The 22,003-nt window shown below is 31.4% G+C and overlaps 1 protein-coding gene across 2 annotated transcripts; it reads right to left on the reverse strand.

Annotated features, from left to right (window-relative positions):
* Positions 1 to 197: 197 nt before the first annotated feature.
* On the reverse strand, positions 198 to 20,394 carry LOC148303008 (MFS-type transporter SLC18B1-like). 2 transcript variants are annotated; one of them, XM_088270695.1, is made up of 11 exons: positions 19,747 to 20,394; positions 14,338 to 14,507; positions 12,516 to 12,663; positions 10,634 to 10,820; positions 9,502 to 9,617; positions 8,308 to 8,501; positions 7,853 to 7,948; positions 6,866 to 7,034; positions 4,443 to 4,582; positions 3,185 to 3,271; positions 198 to 1,571 (listed from the first exon to the last, which is right to left on the reverse strand). In XM_088270695.1, exons 1-11 carry the CDS (start codon positions 19,855 to 19,857, stop codon positions 1,481 to 1,483), a joined length of 1,509 nt encoding a protein of 502 aa, XP_088126821.1. In that variant the 5' UTR covers positions 19,858 to 20,394; the 3' UTR covers positions 198 to 1,480. The 2 variants fall into 2 exon arrangements, with proteins under 2 accessions (XP_088126821.1, XP_088126822.1); XM_088270696.1 differs by having other exon boundaries at positions 3,185 to 3,265; positions 19,747 to 20,386.
* Positions 20,395 to 22,003: the final 1,609 nt, after the last annotated feature.

The raw sequence follows: 22,003 nt of genomic DNA on the forward strand, positions 1-22,003 counted from the left end.
TGAATGTTACACGTGTGTGAAGTGATCACTTAAACCAGTCTATGACGGTCGTCAGCCCCGTAAATGCCCAGACTTCCATATTTTTCTTCATCTTTGTTGAGATGTCAAAATATAATATAAAAGTGACTCCTGTAATTGGAGATAATCCAGATTTTGTGAACAAGTATTTGGACACACTCAAAGTGTAGTGAAGTCTATTTTTTTTCTTTTATTTTGCCATTGACAAGTACGTAATTATTTTTTTTTATGTATTATTGCTCTGTTAATATAAAATATGAAGTTACACAAACATTTGATGCATTTTTATTTCCATGGCATATGGCAGGCGAAATATTATTTATTAAAAAAATGACACTCAGGCTCTTTTAAGGTTCGCTATCCCTGGTCTAAGGTTTGTGTCAAAATTTCAAATAAACTAAGGCTAGTTCAACTCTTAACCGTTTGTAGCTTGTTCACGTGTTTTGACCTGTCAATTAAATTACTTAATTATAAATGTATTTATATTCACGATGTAATGTAAGTAATATTCTTTCTTTGAATGATGTAAGGACCATATTCATGGTGGAACATCATAGGTTAAAAAAAAGAAAACATCATTTACCGTGATCAACTTAAATCATCCATTTCAAGAGTGTGGTGTTTGGACCATTTAATGATTTTTCACTGAAATATTGATAAAACGTCATCCTGGACTGGTACCTAAATTGCAAGACCGATCGCGTTTGCTCTCATTTCATTGACTATTAAGATAACACTGCAACGATGAGATGCAGTGCCCTGTTGCAATTAAAAAAAATATCTTTCAAATATGAATTCTATAAAGTTTTTTATTGTTCTCCGAATCGTCAACTGCCCTTATAATGTTCAAAAAAATATTACTATTTATTTAAATATATCGTTACACGTGTTACGGTGCATTCTACATCAATATCAAATAGATAATAATTAATCCATACTTATCAATATTACAGTTACTAAAGTCTCTTTCTATTTCCCATGTTTCCACTGATAAATAAAAAAGAAAACTCCATCGAAACACGTGTCATAATAGATTTTAATAAAAATTGGTATTTGCTAAGTAAATTTCGATTATATATTACCACAAAAATATATTTTAATTTTTTTTTTTAATTCGAATTTGAATACAACTGACTATAAAAAGGGAGATGGAAGAACTAACGCAGATTTTAAAAATAGATTATTAGATTTAATACGGTGTTTTAAAAATAGATGATTTAATTTGATGCTGTGTTTGAAAATGATGCGGAATGCATCAAAACATGTGTGACAATTTTGTTTAAATATTGGTATTAACCATAAAATAGTTAATCAAAATGAAATTATTCAATTTATATTTGAAATGACATTCCATGGATTCTATGGTTTTGTTGTCTTTAAATATGTATTGGTATTCGTATAAGTTAGGGTATTTTTTTACTTAATATTAGAGCGAATATTGTATATATAGCTTTTAATAATATTATGTGAGACGATATCTGTCTGTAGCCATGCTTCCATAGGATCGTCCATATCCACCAACACTGTTGTTACCCCTAGCCCACGATCTGCTCCTGAAAAAGTTGACACATTCATACATAATACATGAGCTAAGCTTAATTAAATTCGGAATTTATTCTTCATTCAAAAAAATCATGTGTACAATAAGAGCCAATTATAGTTTACATATTGCTTACTCCTTTCAAGAACGTCATAAATAAAAAAAGCCTGATTTTTAAGGAGAACGTTTTTAAAGTTTGAAAATATAACAATATGTATTAAAAATAAATATCAAGCCACTTATTGAACTTTTTACTGTACACCAGATCTTTTTAGGTAAAACCTGAAGGTTTTTTCTTCATTTGAAAATGTTTAGTATATTTAAAAAAATAATTAAATGATACCTTTTCTTCAAAATGCAAAAACAACATTTTATGCCCTGTAGCGGGTAAATATTAAATTTAAAATATGCACACTTTTGCTGGGATATAGTACATTTTCTGAGCATTCTGAAAACATGCACAACTGAAAATTGTCGATTTTTGATTTATGACGTTCTTGAAAGGAGTGAGCGATTTATGAATATGACACTATCTTTATTATTTATCGTTCACTTTGTGTACTTACAAACTGAACTGAAATTACTACGGTCTCATATATATGAATCGAAATTATTATTATCATTTAAAAAAAAGCTTTTTTTATCCACCTCCATAGTATAGTGGTAAAAACGCTAGGCTACCATGCTGGAAGTCTCTGGTTCGATTCCCAAGAGGGACGAAATAAATATTAGTAATATTTCAGTCTAATATTTATTTAATATCACCCTGGACTGGTACTTGAAGCGCAAGGCAGATCACCTTTCTTTCGTGTATTTAACGATTAAGATCACACTGCTTCTATACGATGCAGTGCCTTATGCACCATTGTGTGTAGTTAAGAGTTAGAATAAGAACAAAGAGAGAAAGAAAATAAAGGAATTACTGTGGGGATATTTTCAAATGTGAAAAATTAAATTTAACTGCTTATTTATTGATCGCTTCACTTATTTCTAATTTTTCAATTTCAAGAAAAATAAATCCGTTTAAAATCTGTGTAATATTTAAGTGTGTAAGTGTTTGATAATAAATTGAATATTTTTTGTGTTTTTATTACTGACACAAATATTTCAATTTCATACTATTTCTGTGAGCCTAAGCGGCTCATTATCAGAAATAGCTATCAAATTGTGGTAGAGTGGGTTCGAACCAAGCAACTCTTACTTAATCTTTCCGGTAGTACAAAAAATTATGTCCGACTTTCTATGGGGAGTGGGTTCTTTTAACATGAAAAAAATATTTTTCTTAAAAAAACTTCTATTCGAAATATTTTTTAACTATGACAAAATTACACACAAATATCTACAGATGTCATTGCTATACAGGTTACATCATACTAACTGACAGACGGACTTCGACGTTCATCAACGTCTATACTCCTTTAAGGAAAATTCGCACGGACGTTCATTTACGTCCATACTCCTGGACAGGTTAAAAGTTTCCTGACACTAACTACGGGACCACAACCCGACACAAAGCATTTATCAAAGCATCTATTATGTTTCGCGAATAAGTATTGCTGTTTCAGGAAATTTCAGATTGATTACAAATAAATATTAACTTATTTCATTTAAAAATATTATAGATACCTGTTTTTGAAGCTGTTACACGCTATAAGGCTGTTCAATCCAGATGGTCTAGCTCTTTCGATAGAAATTCCAATTTGTGATCTGGAACTTTTGAATATTCACATATTAACACATCAACTACCAAAAGCCATACGAGAGAAAATGTTTAATATTTAGAATAGTCGGTACATTGAAACAGAATAAGGAAAAATTCGAAAATGTTCTTCATGACTGTACAAAATTGTTTGAATTTTCATAAAAAAAAATTAAATTATGTTTTTTCTCAATTTTTTACGGGTTATGGAGCATTTCGAGAAAACCTTTTGCGTTATCAAATTAGATAAATCTCTACTTGTAAATGAACAAGATGATATAGAAATTAATAATGTTTTTGTTAAATGTACTTTTTTACTATACGGCTGTCCAAATTTAAAACACAGTAAGGGACTTTTTTTTGCATTTTTGGACTAAGTAGAGTCTATTTAATCAAAAAAAACCTACTACAAAAAATGTCCCTTACTGTGTTTTAAATTTGGACAGCCGTATAAGTAAGAATTTGTTTGTTTTTTAAGGTAAGTCTTTAAAAAATCGTCGGTAAATAAAGGATTGTTTTTTTGTTAGAATGCATAAATTACCTACATTACACATACAAAACTGACAAGTTATCAGGAATTTAAAGTTTTTTAATGGCGGGATTTTATTTTTGTTAATGGAAAAGGGATATTTTAATATAAAATTATTCCTCTAAACATTTTATTTTTATTTTAATAAAAAGAGAATTTTTTGTGTTTTCATATCGATTTTATACTACTTCTATGAACCTAAGCTGCTTATCATTAAAAATAGGTATCAAATTGTAATAGAGTGGGTTCGGGCCCAACTCTGACTCAAGAGTCTGCGACTCTAACCACGGGACCACAACCCGACACAATATTTTGTGTCACATTAGTATAAAAGCAAAATAATGATATAATAATAATAAAATAATGGCAAAGCTAACGGACTAAGTGCTTTTCTTGAATGTTTTCCGCAGATACTTTGTGGCGAATTTTATAAACTTTATAAAATCAAACAACTTTAAAAAAATAACATTAGGATTTTTTACAGAGTGTGTGGAAGTTTTTGGTGAGAGTATTTTAATATTTTAGATTTTAATAAACCCTGATGATGACAAGGTTCTTGTCGAAACGGTTAAATTGTATTAATAAAAAAGTGGTCCACTGGTATCACTCTCTCAATTCAGGATATGACTCTTCTTCTTATTTAAACTTATTCATACCTCTTCAGTGAGCCATTGCCTCTAATCAACGACCGTTCTACGTTTTCTTCATTCTTATCGTCACCTTCTTCTTCTTCTAGTGCTTTAAACTCAGCAAGCTTCTGCTTTCCAAATATCAAATAAAGCATTATTAACAGCCCCTGTAAAAGAATCACATTTTCATTAATTGTTTCGGCACTTTGAGGTAATATCTATCAAATTTTTAATTAAAATTGTTTAAATTGAATTTATTAATAATAATTTGTTAATTTTTTTAATTTAAATAAATTTTCAATTTAAATTTTAATAATAATAATAATAAAACCCTTATCCGCACCCCAACGGTGTACAGGGCACTGCTTTATATAAAATAATAAAATACAATTTACTAGACTCTAAAAATCAGTGCTTAAATTTAATATATAAATAAATAATGCTTAAGGGGTAATCCATTTGGACGCGTAAATCGACTATGGTCCATAACTTGAAAAAGTCATGGACATGGCTTCAGCAAATAAAAAGAAATAAAAAGAAAATTTATAGAATACTTTAATTTTTATGGAAAATTTGCCTTTTTTAAATGAATTTTTATGCTTAACGCGTTCAAAGGTTTAATATAAAAAAAACAATGGTGCATAGGGCACTGCGTCATATAAACGCAGTGTTATCTTGATCGTTTACACATGAAGGAAAGGTGATCAGCCCTCCGCTTCAGGTACCAGTCCAGGGTAATATTGAATAAATATTACAGTGAAAAAATCAATTATATTAATTTAACCCCCCTGGGAATCGAGCCCGGTACCTCCAGACCAGTAGCCGAGCGTGCTGACCATTACACTACGGAGGCGGATATCTATCAATTTTGAATTTAAATTTTACTTGGGAAATATCACTATTTCTTAAATGAGCAATGAAGATACTTGCAAAAGAGAGATCAGACGTCGTAATATCTATCTATTTTGAATTTAAATTTTACTTGGGAAATACCACTGTTTCTTAAATTAGTAATGAAGGCAATTAGCGAAGGAGAGATCAGACGTCGTAATATCTATCAATTTTGACTTTAAATTTTACTTGGGAAATACCACTATTTTTTAAATAAGCAATGAAGATACTTGCGAAAGAGACATCAGACGTCGTAATATCTATCTATCAATTTTGAATTTAAATTTTACTTGAGAAATACCACTATTTCTTAAATAAGCAATGAAGGTACTTGCAAAAAAGAGACCAGACGTCGTAATATCTATCAATTTTTAATTTAAATTTTACTTGGTAAATACCACTTTTTCTTAGATAAGCATGAACGCACTTAGAAAAGGAGATATTAGACGTCGTATCGCCATTGCCAAAAGTGCCATGTCTAAGCTAGACAAAATCTGAATAGACCGGGGTGTGAGTAACAACACCAAGATGAAGCTTGTCGGGAGTTTGGTCTTCTCCATTTTTCTTTATGCTTCTGTAACATGGACCATAAAAGAAGCAGGAAGGAGAAAAATTGACGCATTTGAAATGTGGTGTTGGAGGCGCAAGCTCCGAATTTCATGGACAGCTAAACACACCAACGAGTCCATTGGCGAATTGTGTCAATTTAAAAAAAAAAACAAAAATCTTTCAAAATCCGCCAGATCCATGTTAGTCGATTTTACAAAAAATGCAAATTCTCCGGCTAACATTTATGTTTCAAAGATTTGTCTACCATTAGATAAAATATTATGAAATAGAGAATTTTTTGGGAATTTTTTCAGTATTTAAAAAAAAACATGAGACACAAACCGATAATGACGTCATATTAATTTTTGACTTATCCCCGCTCTCTGATTGGCCGATATGGGTCAGAAGGCAAGTTTCATAAATATAGCGAAGTTTGAAATACAAGCTGTTTCAGCTGGGTTTTCAAGTATTTAAATATTTTAAACAAATAAAACCCACAATTGGCATTCCGATAGAGTATTTATTTAAGTCCGCCTCCGTAGGGTAATGGTCAGCACGCTCGACTACCGTTCTGGAGGTCCCGGGTTCGATTCCCAAGGGGGGTAAAATAAATATAAGTGATTTTTTTCACTGTAATATTTATTCAATATCACCCTGGACTGGTACCTGAAGCGGAGGGCTGATCATCCTTCCTTCATCCATAACACTTTTTTATCCATCCATAATTCTTTCCTTCATGTGTAAACGATTAAGATAACACTGCGTTAATATGACACAGTGCCCTATGCACCATTGGGGTGCGGATAAGGGTTTTATATATATATATCTTATATTTATTTTTAAATATTATTATATTGGATCTGGCGGATTTCGAAAGTAGGCGACACAATTGGACTTTATTGTATTGTATCGTAATTCTTCCTGACGAGGAATCACACTCGGATGGCTCGACTCTGGCCAATGTCTGCACACGAAGTCAATTCTTTAGACAATGATAAATAAAACCTTACCGATAATGTGTGCAGTACCAAGATGAATATGGTGGACATTCTAAATCCAGTTTTGTCGAACAGAAATCCTGAAACTGTAGGACCGATAAAGGCGCCAAGAGCAAACGTCGAAGTCCATAGTCCTGATACTAGCCCATATGTTTCGATTCCGTTTGGGAATCCGTTTCCGCTGGAATCAATAATAAAACAACAATAAAACAAAAATAAAACTTTAAATAATATAATTCGATTCGATTCCCAAGGGGGGTAAAATAAATATTAGTGATTTTTTCACTGTCATATTTATTCAATATTACCCTTGACTGGTACCTGAAGCGGAGGGCTGATCACCTTTCCTTCATGTGTAAACGATCAAGATAACACTGCGTTTATATGACGCAGTGCCCTATGCACCATTGGGGTGCGGATAAGGGTTTTATTTTTTTATATATAAATAATATAACAATAAAATAATAAATCAAATTAAAAGTAATATTTTAAAGTTTCTTTATACATCATCACTCCCTAGTTAGAGCATATGGCTGCCGCAAGTCATCTGCAAGCCACCCTGTCTAACGTTATTTCCTTGGTTTCCACCCAGGTCAGTCCAGCTTCCCGAAGAGTTCAGTCAGTGCAGACGGTGCAATTTAAGGTTTAGGTGGAAAAAGTAACTATGAAAATTGTATAGTTGTGTTGAGATGGTTTGGACATGTGGCACGAATGGGCGAGGAAAGAACGATAAAACATATTTATGAGGTGAATGAAGTTGAAAAAAACAGCAGAAGTAGACCGAAAAAATTTTGGCATATAAAATTTGTCAAATACTAAAAGTGATCAGGTCAAGAGTTGGAAAATCGGCGGGTATGTATATACGTGTATGAGGAGATACATAAATTTAGAAAAGGTGAAAATTGTTTTCAAATACATATTGGTATGTCGTTCTATTCTCTCTGCCTACCCCTGCGGGAAGGCGGCATAATGATAAAAACACATTTTATAAGAACTTACATGGCAGTTTTGAGGGCGTCCGTGAAGGAAGAAACTAATTGGCATGACATTCCAAATCCGTGTAACACCAATCCTGTTATACAAATCCATACAGTTCTAAAAACAAATTAAATCATATGAAAATTAATTGACAATTACAAAATATTTTTTTATTAGTTGATTTATTTATAATGATTAAAGAAAACACTTGTTTTTTACCACTTGAGTTTTATTATAGACTACATGTTTCAGAAGTTAAACTTCCATCACTCAGGTCTGTATAGTAACTAAAATATAAAATATTAAATTGTTCTATAAATAAGGAGAGGGGAAAGTTAGGGGGAGGGGGTTAGTCAAGGAGCGGAGTTTGAAAACAAAGGAAAAATGGAAAGCAAAGGTGAAGAATTTTGAAACAATATATTATTTAATAAATTATTATTAGAAGAATAATTATTTAATAATTGAAGATAACTCACGTTTCGCTGGGGATGAATGGCGCCGGTCCTACAAGGGTGAAGCCGAGGGCCACGAACACACAGCCCAGCAGGCTGATCCACTTGGGGTTGAAGTTAGGCCTGTCGCAAACCCACCCCCAAGCGGGAGCCGACACAGCGTACACCCCTCCGTTGATGATGAACATTAGACCAAGGATCACAGGGGTGAATTCGAACTAGAATTTATTTATTTATTCAAACTCTAAAATTTTATACATTTTTGACAACTCAAAATACATGAGGAAGAATATGGAATTCTGGGCATTTACAGGGCTAATATTATACGTATATATATCTTAGTCATACAGGAAAAAGTGACCATGTGCATTTTTTACAAAAATGTGATAATTGACTATTTGAAATCTTACTAGTTTAATATTGCCCTGAAAAAATCCCAAAGCGATTTTAAACTTGGAAGTATAATATATTGTAATATATTGACTTGTTAAAAATGATTAACAGCATTGATGTTTGTTTTCTTGAGAAAAAGTGACATAAATGGCCCTCCTGAACATTTTACGTTTTGTTAGTTGGTCACTTTCTCGTGTACGACTAAGATATCTTTGAGCCGAAATACTGCCCTAACCTAATATCAACGCTATGAGAATATTATATTTTGTCTCTAGATACATATTAAATACATTACTTATTGAAAAAATATATATTTTTCTGTCTTAGGGTTTTCAAATATCAAAAAGATAATAAGCCTAAATGAACACGAGTATAATTTATTTTACTATATAAATTATTAATTTAATTTATCACTTTATTTTTATAAATATTTGAAACATTGACTTTGTACATTTGTTGATATCTCAACATAGATGAAGAAAAATATGGAAGTCTGGGTAGTTAAATGGCTTACGACGTCTCATAAATTCGTTAAGTGATCACTTTACACACGTGCAAAATACACCATTCTACCCATGATTGACAACCACACTACTCAAATTTATATCCTACATATATCGTTAATCGTATGACGCTTTAAAAAGCCGCATCCATAAACGTACTTCCATGCTTAAAGCGCAAGCGTAAAAAGGTCACTTTTGTATAAGCATCCTTTTATTACAGCCTTTTTTGCGATATGGATACGTTTTCAAAAAACATCAAAGGTTTTGACAATGAGCTACACATAGAGTGATAATATTTGGACTGGATTAGGTTAGTACTGACCTGTCGTAAATGAGGTTCAAGAGTTGCTTGCAGGAAACCAATGCTGGTACTCGCTATGATGATGGTCAATGCAGCTAGCAGAACGGATGGAATCTTAAGCAAGGTGATCAAAGAGGCTGAAAGGAAAAGTTTTTAAATAATCATCAATATTTTTAGTATTAAAGGTGACTCAACTTGAGATGAAACACCTATCATTTAATATGAATCATTCCAAAACTATTGAATTGAACCCACATGTGAAAAGGACCTAAGACCATTGCATATATCGTAGTCGTACAGGAGAAAGTGACCAACTAACAAAACGTAAACTGTTCAGGAGGGCCATTTAAGTCACTTTTGCTTGGCAAGAAAATAAACACCAATGCAGTTAGTAATTTTTAACAAGTCAATATATTATACTTCCAAGTTTAAAATCCTTTGGGATTTTTTCAGGGCAATATTAAGCTAGTAAGATATCAAATAGTCAATGATCACGTTTTTGTAAAACAATGCACTTGGTCACTTTCTCCTGTATGACTACGATATACAAGTTCCAAAAATTAATGCTACATGGATGTTCCAAAATATGCAGAATGGTGAAAGTTACACAAGTGTATAAATTGATCATTTAAGCCAGCCAAATCTTAGGTTGTTAGCCCTGGGATGGTCAAACTTCCATCTTTTTTCGTGCAAAAACGACAGATGTTTCATCTCAAATAAAAGTTGTTGCGTATATTATATTCATATTTCATTTTTAGGGTGAATAATCCAGTGTCTGATATAATAAGCTGTTAAAAAGATTTTGATGACTTTTGACTTGATCACGCCTAAGTATTTGAAATACTTGATCATGTCACCAACCACATTAGCACCTTAAATTTATTTTACTATTTTATCTTTACTCTTTCAATTCACATACCAAAACCATCTCTATACGCCTTTTTTTAATTTTATTGATAATGCTTATCTCGGCCAAGCATTCTTTCCGTATTTCATCATTCGAACATCTGTCCCACAACGTTTTTCCGCACATTCTTCTGAATTCAGAAAACTCATTTTGACTGCATTCAGTCTACTTTAATCTTTCTTTATTATTTTTACTTCTTCTATAAACCATTTTCAAATGGAACATAAAGTATTTGTCATGACTTACCGCCATTTTCCGAGTCTTCTTCGGGTTCATCGTGTTTGGGAAGAGCAAAATAGGTCATGATTGCTGCTCCAAACAGCACAGAACCCATCACAGCAAAGGGAGTCGTATAACCACCGACGGAATAAAGAGCTCCTCCAACCATAGGTCCGACAATCAGCCCAAGTCCGAAGAAGGTCTCCAGAGATGCCTAAAATCAACACAAGGTCATCATGGGTCGGTAAGGTGTGGCTCCGGAGCCGGTCTTTGACCTTTTAAGTGCGGTTCCGGCACAAATATCCGCTGGAAGGCTCTTCGACTCTTCATAGCCATGAGAACAATCTCTTTCGAGCATGAACCCTATCAAAAGCAAAGTGAGAAACCACCTTATTGTCAAGAACGTGGAAACGTGCTTAAAATAACGACATACAAATCTGACTTGATCAAACTTTCAAAGGAGATGCAAGGACATTATTCGCTTTTAGTAATGGTCTTATGGATACCTTACTTTCAAAAGATTTTTTATTTAATTAATTAAATCCTTGTTATGTGTGAAATCAAGTTTTATTGGGAGTATATATGTAGTCATTAGTCATATTTAGTTTTAATCTTATGTTTTTTTATATTTTCTCATTTGTTATATTTTCCCATTTTTTATATTTTAAATATGCTTCTTATGGCTATTTATTATACCTGTTTATTGTTTTTATATTTTGATATGTATTAGTATTAGTTTTGGTTATTTAGTAAAAATATTTTTTGTTACTTTATTATTTGTGTTCCAGTCTTGTTAACCTTAATCCCATGTCACAAAATGAGAAATAGAATATAATATGTGTATATGACTTATGTATGTAATATGTTTTGAAATAAATAAATAAATAAAAATAAATAAATAGTATCCGTTATTGAATAAAGGTCTATAATGTAGTTTAATTGTTTAATTTATTTATTTATTTCACAGATACATTTTTTTTACTACATGTATAACGGCTCTTTAGGCATGGCCTGTGTTGAGCCAAAATACTTACATGTCAATACAATTTTTGATTTTTATTATTATTTGTATTTTTAATTATTACAGTATATAATTACATTCCAAACAATAGTAATAATAACAATTTAAAGTATAAAGGTTTTACAATAAAACAATTACACCTGGACTTTAATTGACTCATTTTCAACCTTGTCCCTTCCAACGAGAAGCAACCATCGACGGACACTGTTCTTAAAGACCTGATCACTACTGGAATTCTTAATGGTTTAATAATAAAGGTGGACTAGAATTGCAGTTCAGATTTAGTTCTCAATATTTTTTTAATCGTTTTAATGTGCATATTTGGTTCTTTTCATATATAAAAACCATCTCAATCCAACATTCATTTTATCGGTAATGCTTCTCTCAGCCTTGCATTCTTTCCTAATGTCACCAACATCATACATTTTTTTGGCCCACATTCGTCTGAGAAAATGCTTTAGGACTGCTTTAAGGTTACTTTCATCCTTCTTTTGCCAACTCCACGCTTCACTTTTATTAATTAAGGATAAATAATAATAATAATAATACTAATAATGAATTTGGATAATTTATATAGCGCCATTTTCGTAAAATACTACCTCAAGGGTGCTTTACTGTGAATAAATTGGGGAAAATATTATGGTCGAAATGATTTAGCAAAGCAATGTGTTTTTAGTTTTTTTCCTTTCACCATTTCTAACCACTGGTGGATGACCTAAGACTATGGTTTTATTTTCTACAACTGAATTCAGTGCACCATTCACTATATTCCCAGCATTCACTCTCCTTTCTACATCATTATAAAACTTTTCATCATTGGGAAACATTTTTCCCAAATTATTATTAGGTACTAAGCAAGTTTGCACCAGTGATTTGTATTGTACTCACAAACATAGTAGCGACATTGTCAGGGAACTCCTTGGCAATGATAGCGAAGGATGCTGTGAGGAAGGCGGCGTTGCCCATCGCTTCTACTATCCTGATGATGAAGCTCAGGATTATGAAGGGATAGTGGCCCTCCACCTTGTCTAATAATCTAAAGACAATAAATCGTACATTAGAAAAAATGCATCTAATCCTATGAGCAAAAGTGAATGAAGAACCTAAAAAAACACCCTCAAATCATCTGAATATTACTCCAAAAATAAGCATAATTTGATTGTTAACTATATTTTCAGGTGTTTTCTAGTATGTGAAAGAATTCTGGTAAAAATTTACACACATTCCATGAAAAATTTCATTGAATTTACCAAATTCAAGCACAAAAGTGGGAGTCGAAGTTTTACTCATTTACGAATTTTGTTTTTAGTTGAATTCTAAGGTAAAAGTCAATTTTTCATTATAGTAGGTATGTGTTGATAAATATTGCGATTTAAATATACGAATAAAACACTTGTATAAGTCAAAATCTGAGTTTATAAATGCATGGTAAACACAACTAGTTTCGAGAACTAATTTCATATATTTTACAGATATTTTCATCAGCAGATGAAAGTATAAACTTGGGTTGATGATAAAATATTCTGTGATTCTGTGGTAACCATCGCGGACTCACATAAAATATATATATATATATATATATATATATATATATATATATATATATATATATATATATATATATATATATATATATATATATTTATATACATATATGTTATAATGTCACTTTATTTTTTACCGGTTTTAAATAAATAATAAAATTTAAAAAAAACATCGTACTCTTTCAACTTCCGCGATAATAGTCCAAAATATGAAATAAATTGTAGATTGATATGCTACTAAACATTAAATTATAAATAAATAAATCCATAAAGTTTATTAATGTAAACATGGTTAGTTTAGAGAACTACAGAGCTCTAGACAAGAGCTTAGTCTCTTTATTGGAGAGAACTGCGTTATCAATTTTAAAATTGTGAAAGTAGAAATGTATATTAAATGAATTTTTTTTAAAAACTTTTGTAACCATATTAAATAAAAAAATTAAAAATAATAGGTACAAATGTGGTCTAATAAAAAAGTTCTATTTTCATATTTAAATCATCCTTTTTATGGCAAGTGAGATTTAATGGCAAGTCAATATAAATTTTGTTTTGAATATTGAAAGCATTAACTATGTGGATCATATTGATATATTATTTTGAGAAATAAAAATACTTTGTGTCTGATCCACTCACATTTTTATTAACCAACTAGTTTCGGCAACAACCTGTTGCCCTCTTCAGGGTTACAGTAATAAATGTAACCCTGAAGAGGGCAACAGGTTGTTGCCGAAACTAGTTGGTTAATAAAAATGTGAGTGGATCAGAACACAAAGTATTTTTATTTCTCGAAATAATATAACAATATAAATTTAATGGCAAGTCAATATAACTTTGCACAAAATTTAATGGCAAGTCAACATAACTTTGCAGAAAAAATGAAAATATGGCACTGCATAATCGATTTTCTTTGTAGAATGTCATGAAATGAATTATCAATTTGGAACTAAGATTATCACATTTTCTACGTAATTTTGGAAAAAGTTCCGATTCTAATTAATCACTTAAAAACTGTATACTTTATCTAGATAACAGTGCGACTGCTAACTGGTCATTGCTGGTACATTGCTGGCAAAATGTGCCAACCAAGAATGGGTCAATGGATTTTTAAACATAACTGAATAGGTACCCAAAGTAATTGGATTTTTAAGCATTCATTGAATACATACCCAAAGAGAATGGCACATGTTCCAGTGGTGAAGATGCCTCCGTTGAAGAGGACTCTGGGCCCTATTTTGTTGAGGTGAGAACCATAGAATGGGCTGACGCAGAATACCACCAGTTCGAATATACCAAACACTAGACCATATTCAGTCGCGACACAGCCTTTTTTCTCAGCCTGAAATGGAGAATTTCACTTATTATTTGCAATTAAGGTGTACTTGCTAACACAATTCTGTACGTGACCGGCTTTATTATTTTTAAAAACGTGATCATTGACTATTTGATATATTACTAGCTTAATATTGCCCTGAAAAAAAACCAAAGGATTTTAAACTTGGAAGTGTAACATACTGACTTGTTAAAAATGACAAACTGCATTGTTGTTTATTTTCTTGCCAAGCAAATGTGACTTAAATGGCCCTCCTGAACATTTTACGTTTTGGTTGTTGGTCACTTTCTCCTGTACGACTACGATGTATTGAAAATATATTTTCGTGATTTTTATTTTAGCTCTTTACCTTTTAACTCTTTTCTTTTCAAAACCACATATTTATTACGAAAAAAAGCTTATTTCTTGAATACAAAAACGGTTTTAAGCAAAAATTTTATGTATACTCAAAACAAACCTCAAAGGCCTGCACATTTTACTTTCTACGGAAAGATTAGAATTGTCGTTAAAATAAAAATAAAATCATATTTTTATTAAAAACTAATTAATTGACTGACCATCACGCCGCTTTCGGCAAGAGTAGGCAGAGAATATAGAACGCCACGCTACTCTGTCCTTGCAAACAATCTTCGCCTCTGCCACATTCATGCATGAGGAGATACATACCCGCCGATTATTCCGACTCTGACCTGACTACATTATAGTATTTGAAATATTTGATAATGTCAAATTTTACTAGGTTTAATTTGTTTTACTCTCTACTTATGTACTTTCTTCAATCATTCGTTCCACATGTCTAAACCATGTAAACACACCTTTCTTAATTTTATCGATAATCCTTGATAAAGACAAAGAAAGGAGAGTGAATGCTGGGAACAAAGTGAATGGTGCACTGAAATCAGTTATGGCAAATATAAACCTATCAGCGGAAGCTAAACTGGCAGTGCATAACGGAGTCCTGGTTCCAACTCTTATTTATGGAAGTGAAACATGGAGTTGGCAAAAGAATAATGAAAGTAGACTAAATGCAGTCGAAATGCGATCTCTCAGAAGAATGTGAGACAAAACGATGTATGATACATGTCCGAATAGTGAAATAAGGAAGGAATGCAAAGCTGAGATAAGCATTTTCGATAAAATTAAGAAAGGTGTGTTGAGATGGTTTCGATATGTAGAACGAATGAGTGAGGAAAGAACGGTAAAACAAATTTATGAGGCGAATGTAATTGGAAAAAAGAACAGAGGAAGTCCGAGAAAAACATGGCACGATCAGGTATGCCAAATACTTGAAAATGGTCAGGTTAGGAGTCGTAATAATCGGCGGGTATGTATGAGGAGATGCATGAACGTGGAAGAGGCGAAGAATGTTTGCAAAAACAGAGTGGTGTAGCGTTCTATTCTCTCTGCCTAACCCTGCGGAAAAGCGGCATGATGGTTAGTTAGTTATCAATAAACCTTACTTAATCCTTGCATTCTTTCCTTATATCACCATTAGAACATCTATCATTCATCGTTCTGCCGCACTGAGAAATCACATTTCGACTGCATTCAGTCTACTTTCATCCTTCTTTTGCTAACTCCATGCTTCACTTCCATACATGAGATTCACATAAAGGTGATATTCGTAAAGACAGAATTCATTCGCCAGCCAACCGCCAAAGAGGTAACACGTCTTTCCACACCCGATTGTTTTTAAGGGTGTATTTTGGATATATTTTTGTTTTTTTAGTAAAAAGAGAAAAAAATCAATTCCTTGCCTTTCTATAACACTTTTCTTTTCAAAATAATAATATTTTTTTAAAATAAAAACTTATTTTTTTCAATGCAAAAACGGTGTTTAAAAAAAAATAATTACATTAAATGTTTAAATTATCTGGATTAAGAGTAAAATAAGTTGCGACTTATCAAATACCGGGTCTAAATATCAATATCATACATAAATTTACTATTTTTTTCAGGAAATAATTATTATAACAGGAAATAAAAATCAAATCATTTTGACAACTGACAACCATTTTTATTGACAAACTATCTCGCTGTTATTAATTTAATATAAATAAAATTACAATATATGTCAGATAATATTTGGAGACTGATAGCGGCTTTTTCTTGATAATATACACAGTGATTAATGCGTCGTTAAAATAAATGTAAATATTTAATTTTGGTAATTATTCATACAATCTTCTATGGCAGAAGCCATTAAATAAATAACGATATCGGGGAACTTTAACATTACATTTTGACATATCAACAAAGGTGAAATCTGGGTATTTACGTTTGAGTGATCACTTTTTACACGTGTAACATTCACCAGTCTACCCATGAATGACAACTACACTTTGAAAAATTTTCGATCTCATATATCTTCATTAATTGATTTGGCAGTCACTTTGTGGTAAAATCTAAACATTTTTAATTTTAGTTTTACGTAGAAAATACCACTATTTGTTGAAATCTACTGTGACACGTGTTTCGATGTATTCCGCATTATTTTTTAACAGTGTATGTACATACGGTATTTGAAAAGTATGCGGAATGTATCGAAACACGTGTCACAGTAGATTTTAAGTAATAATGAAATTCACCAAGTAAAACTTAAATTAAAAACACATAAATCTTCTTCAAACCCTCATCCGCACCCGATGGTGCATAGGGTACTGCATCATATAAACGCAGTGTTATCTTGATCGTTAACACATAAAGGAAAGGTGGTCAGCTGTCAGCTTCAGGTACCGGTGCAGGGTAATATTGAATAAATATTTGTACATAAGTTGTCCGCCTCCGTAGTGTAATGGTCAGCACGCTCAGCTCAGGTTCGATTCCCAAGGGGGGTAATATTTATTCAATATTACCCTGGACTGGTACCTGAAGCAGAAGGCTGATTACCTTTCCTTCATGTGTAAACGATCAAGATAACACTGCGTTTATATGACGCAGTGCCCTATGCACCATTGGGTGCGAATAAGGGTTTTTTTTAAATATAAGTGAAAAAATCACTTTGCATTATTATTAAACTAATACAAAGTTGGTAAAACAAAGTATTTATTTGTTTTATAAAGTCTATATTATTCCTCAACTTCTCTGAATAAAAAAAAAAAATATTTTAAAATTAAGTTGCTTTATTAAGAATAATATGGAAAATAACGAAAAAATTGTTTTTAGAAAAAAAAACATAATTTTATCAATTGATTTATATTATCCACTGACACTTCGTGATGGAATTACATTTTTAATATATTATTAGATTAAAACCAATATTTTTAGCTTTTCCACTTTATTTTTATTTGACCAGCGACCGGGTTTCGTCGTTACCGACATCATCAGACCGGCAATGTCGGTAACGACGAAACCCGGTCGCTGGTCAAATAAAAATAAAGTGGAAAAGCTAAAAATATTGGTTTTAATCTAATAATATATTAGTTAGTTAAGTAAGTACTTAAACCGGCCAACGATAGGTCGTTAACCCTGTGAATACCCAAACGTCTATTTTTCCATTATTTACGTTAAGATATCGATAAAAATGGTGGTAAACAACCCGCAAGTAAAATTAAATGCAGCGTTGGCCAAAAAAAATTTGGACACAGTCTTTTTTTTCGTTTAATTTTAATTAATTTTATCAAGCATTATAAAAAACTTTGTAATTTTTTTTTTAACTCTCCGTATTTTATAAATGTTACGTCACCTTAAATTTTAGTTGCCATATGGACAATATAATATATATAAAACCCTTACCGCACCCCAATGGTGCATAGGGCACTGCTTCATATAAACGCAGTGTTATCTCGATCGATTACACATGAAGGAAAGGTGATCAGCCCTCCACTTCAGGTACCAGTCCAGTGTAATATTGAATAAATATTAGAGTGAAAAAATCACTTATATTTATTAAACCCCCCTGGGAATCGAACCCGGGACCTCCAGAACGGACAATATGGACAATATGGACAATAACAAAGTTTATTTGATTTAAAACCCAACGTATATTAAATCGCAATTAAATTATTTTTTACCCAGGTAACATTTGACGTGATTGAATTTTATTCATAAAATACATTTTTGTATCGAAAAATAAGTTTTTCTTTCAAATACACATCGCTCACTCCTTTCAACAAGGTCATATATCAAAAATCGACAATTTTCAGTAGTGTATGTTTGCAAATTTTTTGTGAATATCCAGAAAATGGACTTTATCCCTGCAAAAGCGACAAATTTTTCAATATTTACCCGCTACAGGGCAGAAAGTGTTGTTTTTGCATTTTGAAGAATAGGTATTGCTTAATTATTTTTTAAATATACTAAATATATTTTTAATTCAAAATAAAACATTCTACCTAAAAAGATCCGTTGCATAGAAAAAAAAGTGGCTTGATATTTATTTTTAATATATTTCATTATATTTTTAAACTTTAAAAACGACCTCCTGAAAAATCTAGTTTTTTTATATACGACGTTGTTGAAAGGAGTGAGTGACATATAGTTTTGAATGAAAGGTTATTGAAAGGTAAGGAGCAAAACAAAATCAAATTCAATTATATCCTCGTGTATTATGATGATGAATATAGTTCAAAATCAGTTTGGTGTTGCTGTGAGTCGTTTTAAACCATATTTGAAGCAATATATTTGTAATCTCATATGTTGGGAGAATTATTTTAAGATCATTATAGTAAAGCTATAGTATATCATATCATAAAGTACCTATATCATATCATTATAGTATAGCTAAACTGGCAGTGCACAACGGAGTCCTGGTTCCAACTGTAATGTATAGAAGTGAAACATGGAGTTGGCAAACGAAGGATAAAAGTAGACTGAATGCGATCTCTCAGAAGAATGTGCAACAAAACGATGTATGATAGATGTGCGAATAGTGAAATAAGGAAGGAATGCAAAGCTGAGATAAGCATTATCGATAAAATTAAGAAAGGTGTGTTTAGATGGTTTGGACATGTAGAACGAATGAATGAGGAAAGAACGGTAAAACAAATTTATGAGGCAAATGTTAGTGGGAAAAGAAGCAGAGGAAGACTGAGAAAAACATGGCACGATCAGGTATGCCAAATACTTGAAAGTGGTCAGGTTAGGAGTCGTAACAATCGGCGGGTATGTATGAGGAGATGCATGAACGTGGAAGAGACGAAGAATGTTTGTAAGGACAGAGTGGTGTGGCGCTCTATTCTCTCTGCCTACCCCTGCGGGGAAGCGGCGTGATGGTTAGTTAGTTTTCATTATAGTAAATACGTACCTCATGAGGATAGAACGGAGCTTGCAATGAGACACAAATAGCATTGCAGAAATCCGCAATCGACATTGCAATTATTGTCATCCATTGTCGTTTTGTGAATTTAAAACCCATGTTTCGGACGATTGAACTCTTTTAAATTATCTTAAAAACACTACGCAATGCGACAGACTCGATTACTGTTTGAATGTTTTTTTTTAATAAAAGCAGTAAGAGATCTTACAAACTAAAAAAATACTACTAAATCTTTCTTGTTTTCATGTTTGACCAATTATTCACTATTATTATAATGTAAAATTTCAATCAAACCATTGTTTGAATTATATTATATATTATTTTTATCGATTCACACGGATTTATTCCAAAAATTCAGTATTTTTATTTAAATGAATGACGATATTCAAAGGTGATGTTGTTCCCAAATCACTGCACCAAATGCCTCGTTATAACTTGAATAAAATCACATAATATTACTTTATGATAAAATTGCTTGTATATAAACAAATTCAAAGTACGCAATGTCAACGAGTAAACACAACACTTATCTTTGATATTTGACTAGTCATATAATCTAAATGGATGTGTATTTTAGTACTGTAGACGACGAGACGTGTTTTTGCACCGATTCACAGTAAATAAGAACGAAACTTTACTTGTTTTGACCCCTGATTGTACATTATCTTTACGAATAACAAAACCAATAAACAAGGATGCCACACTTTCACAAGGGGTACTGTACTGTTATTGCTACAATTATTTAGTTTATGCGTCAGTATAGTGTTATGAGGTCCATACACACTCGAATATGATCAGCGAAGGTTGGTAAAGTGGGTTTTTTTTCCTTTAAACTGTATACATTTATTTAAAAAATTAAAAACATATTTAAAATATCTTTTGCAGAGACCCACCAAGCTACCTTGTGAGTCTTGTCAGTGGAGTTCTTTTTACATATGTTATTTTTATTGTTTTTATCTATTTTAACCTAAAGTACCTACACATAAAAAAAGAAAGAAAAAATTGAAAATAAAAACTTTTTTTAAATTTTCATAGAATTAACTGTTGATAAAGGAATGGGTAAATGACCCATTCCTTTATTTTGCCATTGTTCTATATTTTATTTTGACCTCTAACCTCCGTCGGCAACAAAATAAAAAAGTTTGGAACGATATATTGAAGTGTTTGACTCCCATATTTATTGTTAATTCTTGGGACTATCAAACCTTCGGTGTGGGTAAATCGTGTATCATGTTGTGCACTAGAGGATTTCTATATTTGATCTAGTTTGTTGTTCAGATATATGGTGACAACGTTAATGGGGTACTCGCAAACATATCATACAATTCAGTAAGTATTTTTTATGACATATTAATGATTTTTTTAAACACATTCATGAAATTTTATTATTTTAGTAGTGTCTCAACTTGATATGAAACGTGTTTATATTCTATGTAAGTCAAGTATATGGCTTTTTTTTTATTTTACGTTTAATTTGTGGAATTCTATTTCAATTTATACATTTAATGCTAAAATCAAACACTGATTTTTAGAGTCTACTAAATTGTATTTTTTTTTGTTGTTAAAAACACATAATAGTCAACATTAGTTTAAAAATGCCATAAGAAGGCGAAACAATTGTCACAAATTTTATTTTTATGTTTTTAATTATTTGTTTTTATTTTTTAATATGCTTCTTATGCCTATTTATTATAATTGTTTCTTGTTTTTATATTTTGCCATGTATTAGTTTTGGTTATTAAAAAAAACCTTTTTTGTTCCTTTATTATTTGTGTCTTGTTAGCCTTAATCCCATATCCCAAAATGAGAAATACAAATAATTAATCGGGAATATTATACAATGATTAAAGAAAACACTTCGCTTTTTACCACTTGAGTTTTATTATAGACTACATGTTTCAGAAGTTAAACTTCCATCATTCAGGTCTGTATAATAACTAAAATATAATATATAAAATTGTTCTATAAATAAGGAGAGGGGAAAGTAAGGGGAAGGGGTTAGTCAAGGGACGGAGTTTGAAAACAAAGGAAAAATGGAAAGCAATGGTGAAGAATTTTGAAACAATATATTATTTAATAAATTATTATTAGAATTCAGGTTTAGGTTTAGAGAATATTATATGTATATATGACTTACATATGTAATATGTTTTTAAAAAATAAATAAAATAAAAATAATAATAATAAAATACAATTTAGCAGACTCTAATAAAATCAATGTTCGATGTTAACATTTTATGCATAA

This window comes from Brachycentrus maculatus, unplaced genomic scaffold (genome assembly GCF_059751285.1).
Source record: "Brachycentrus maculatus isolate JH-2025_06_01 unplaced genomic scaffold, ASM5975128v1 h1tg000393l, whole genome shotgun sequence".
NCBI lineage: Eukaryota > Metazoa > Arthropoda > Insecta > Trichoptera > Brachycentridae > Brachycentrus > Brachycentrus maculatus.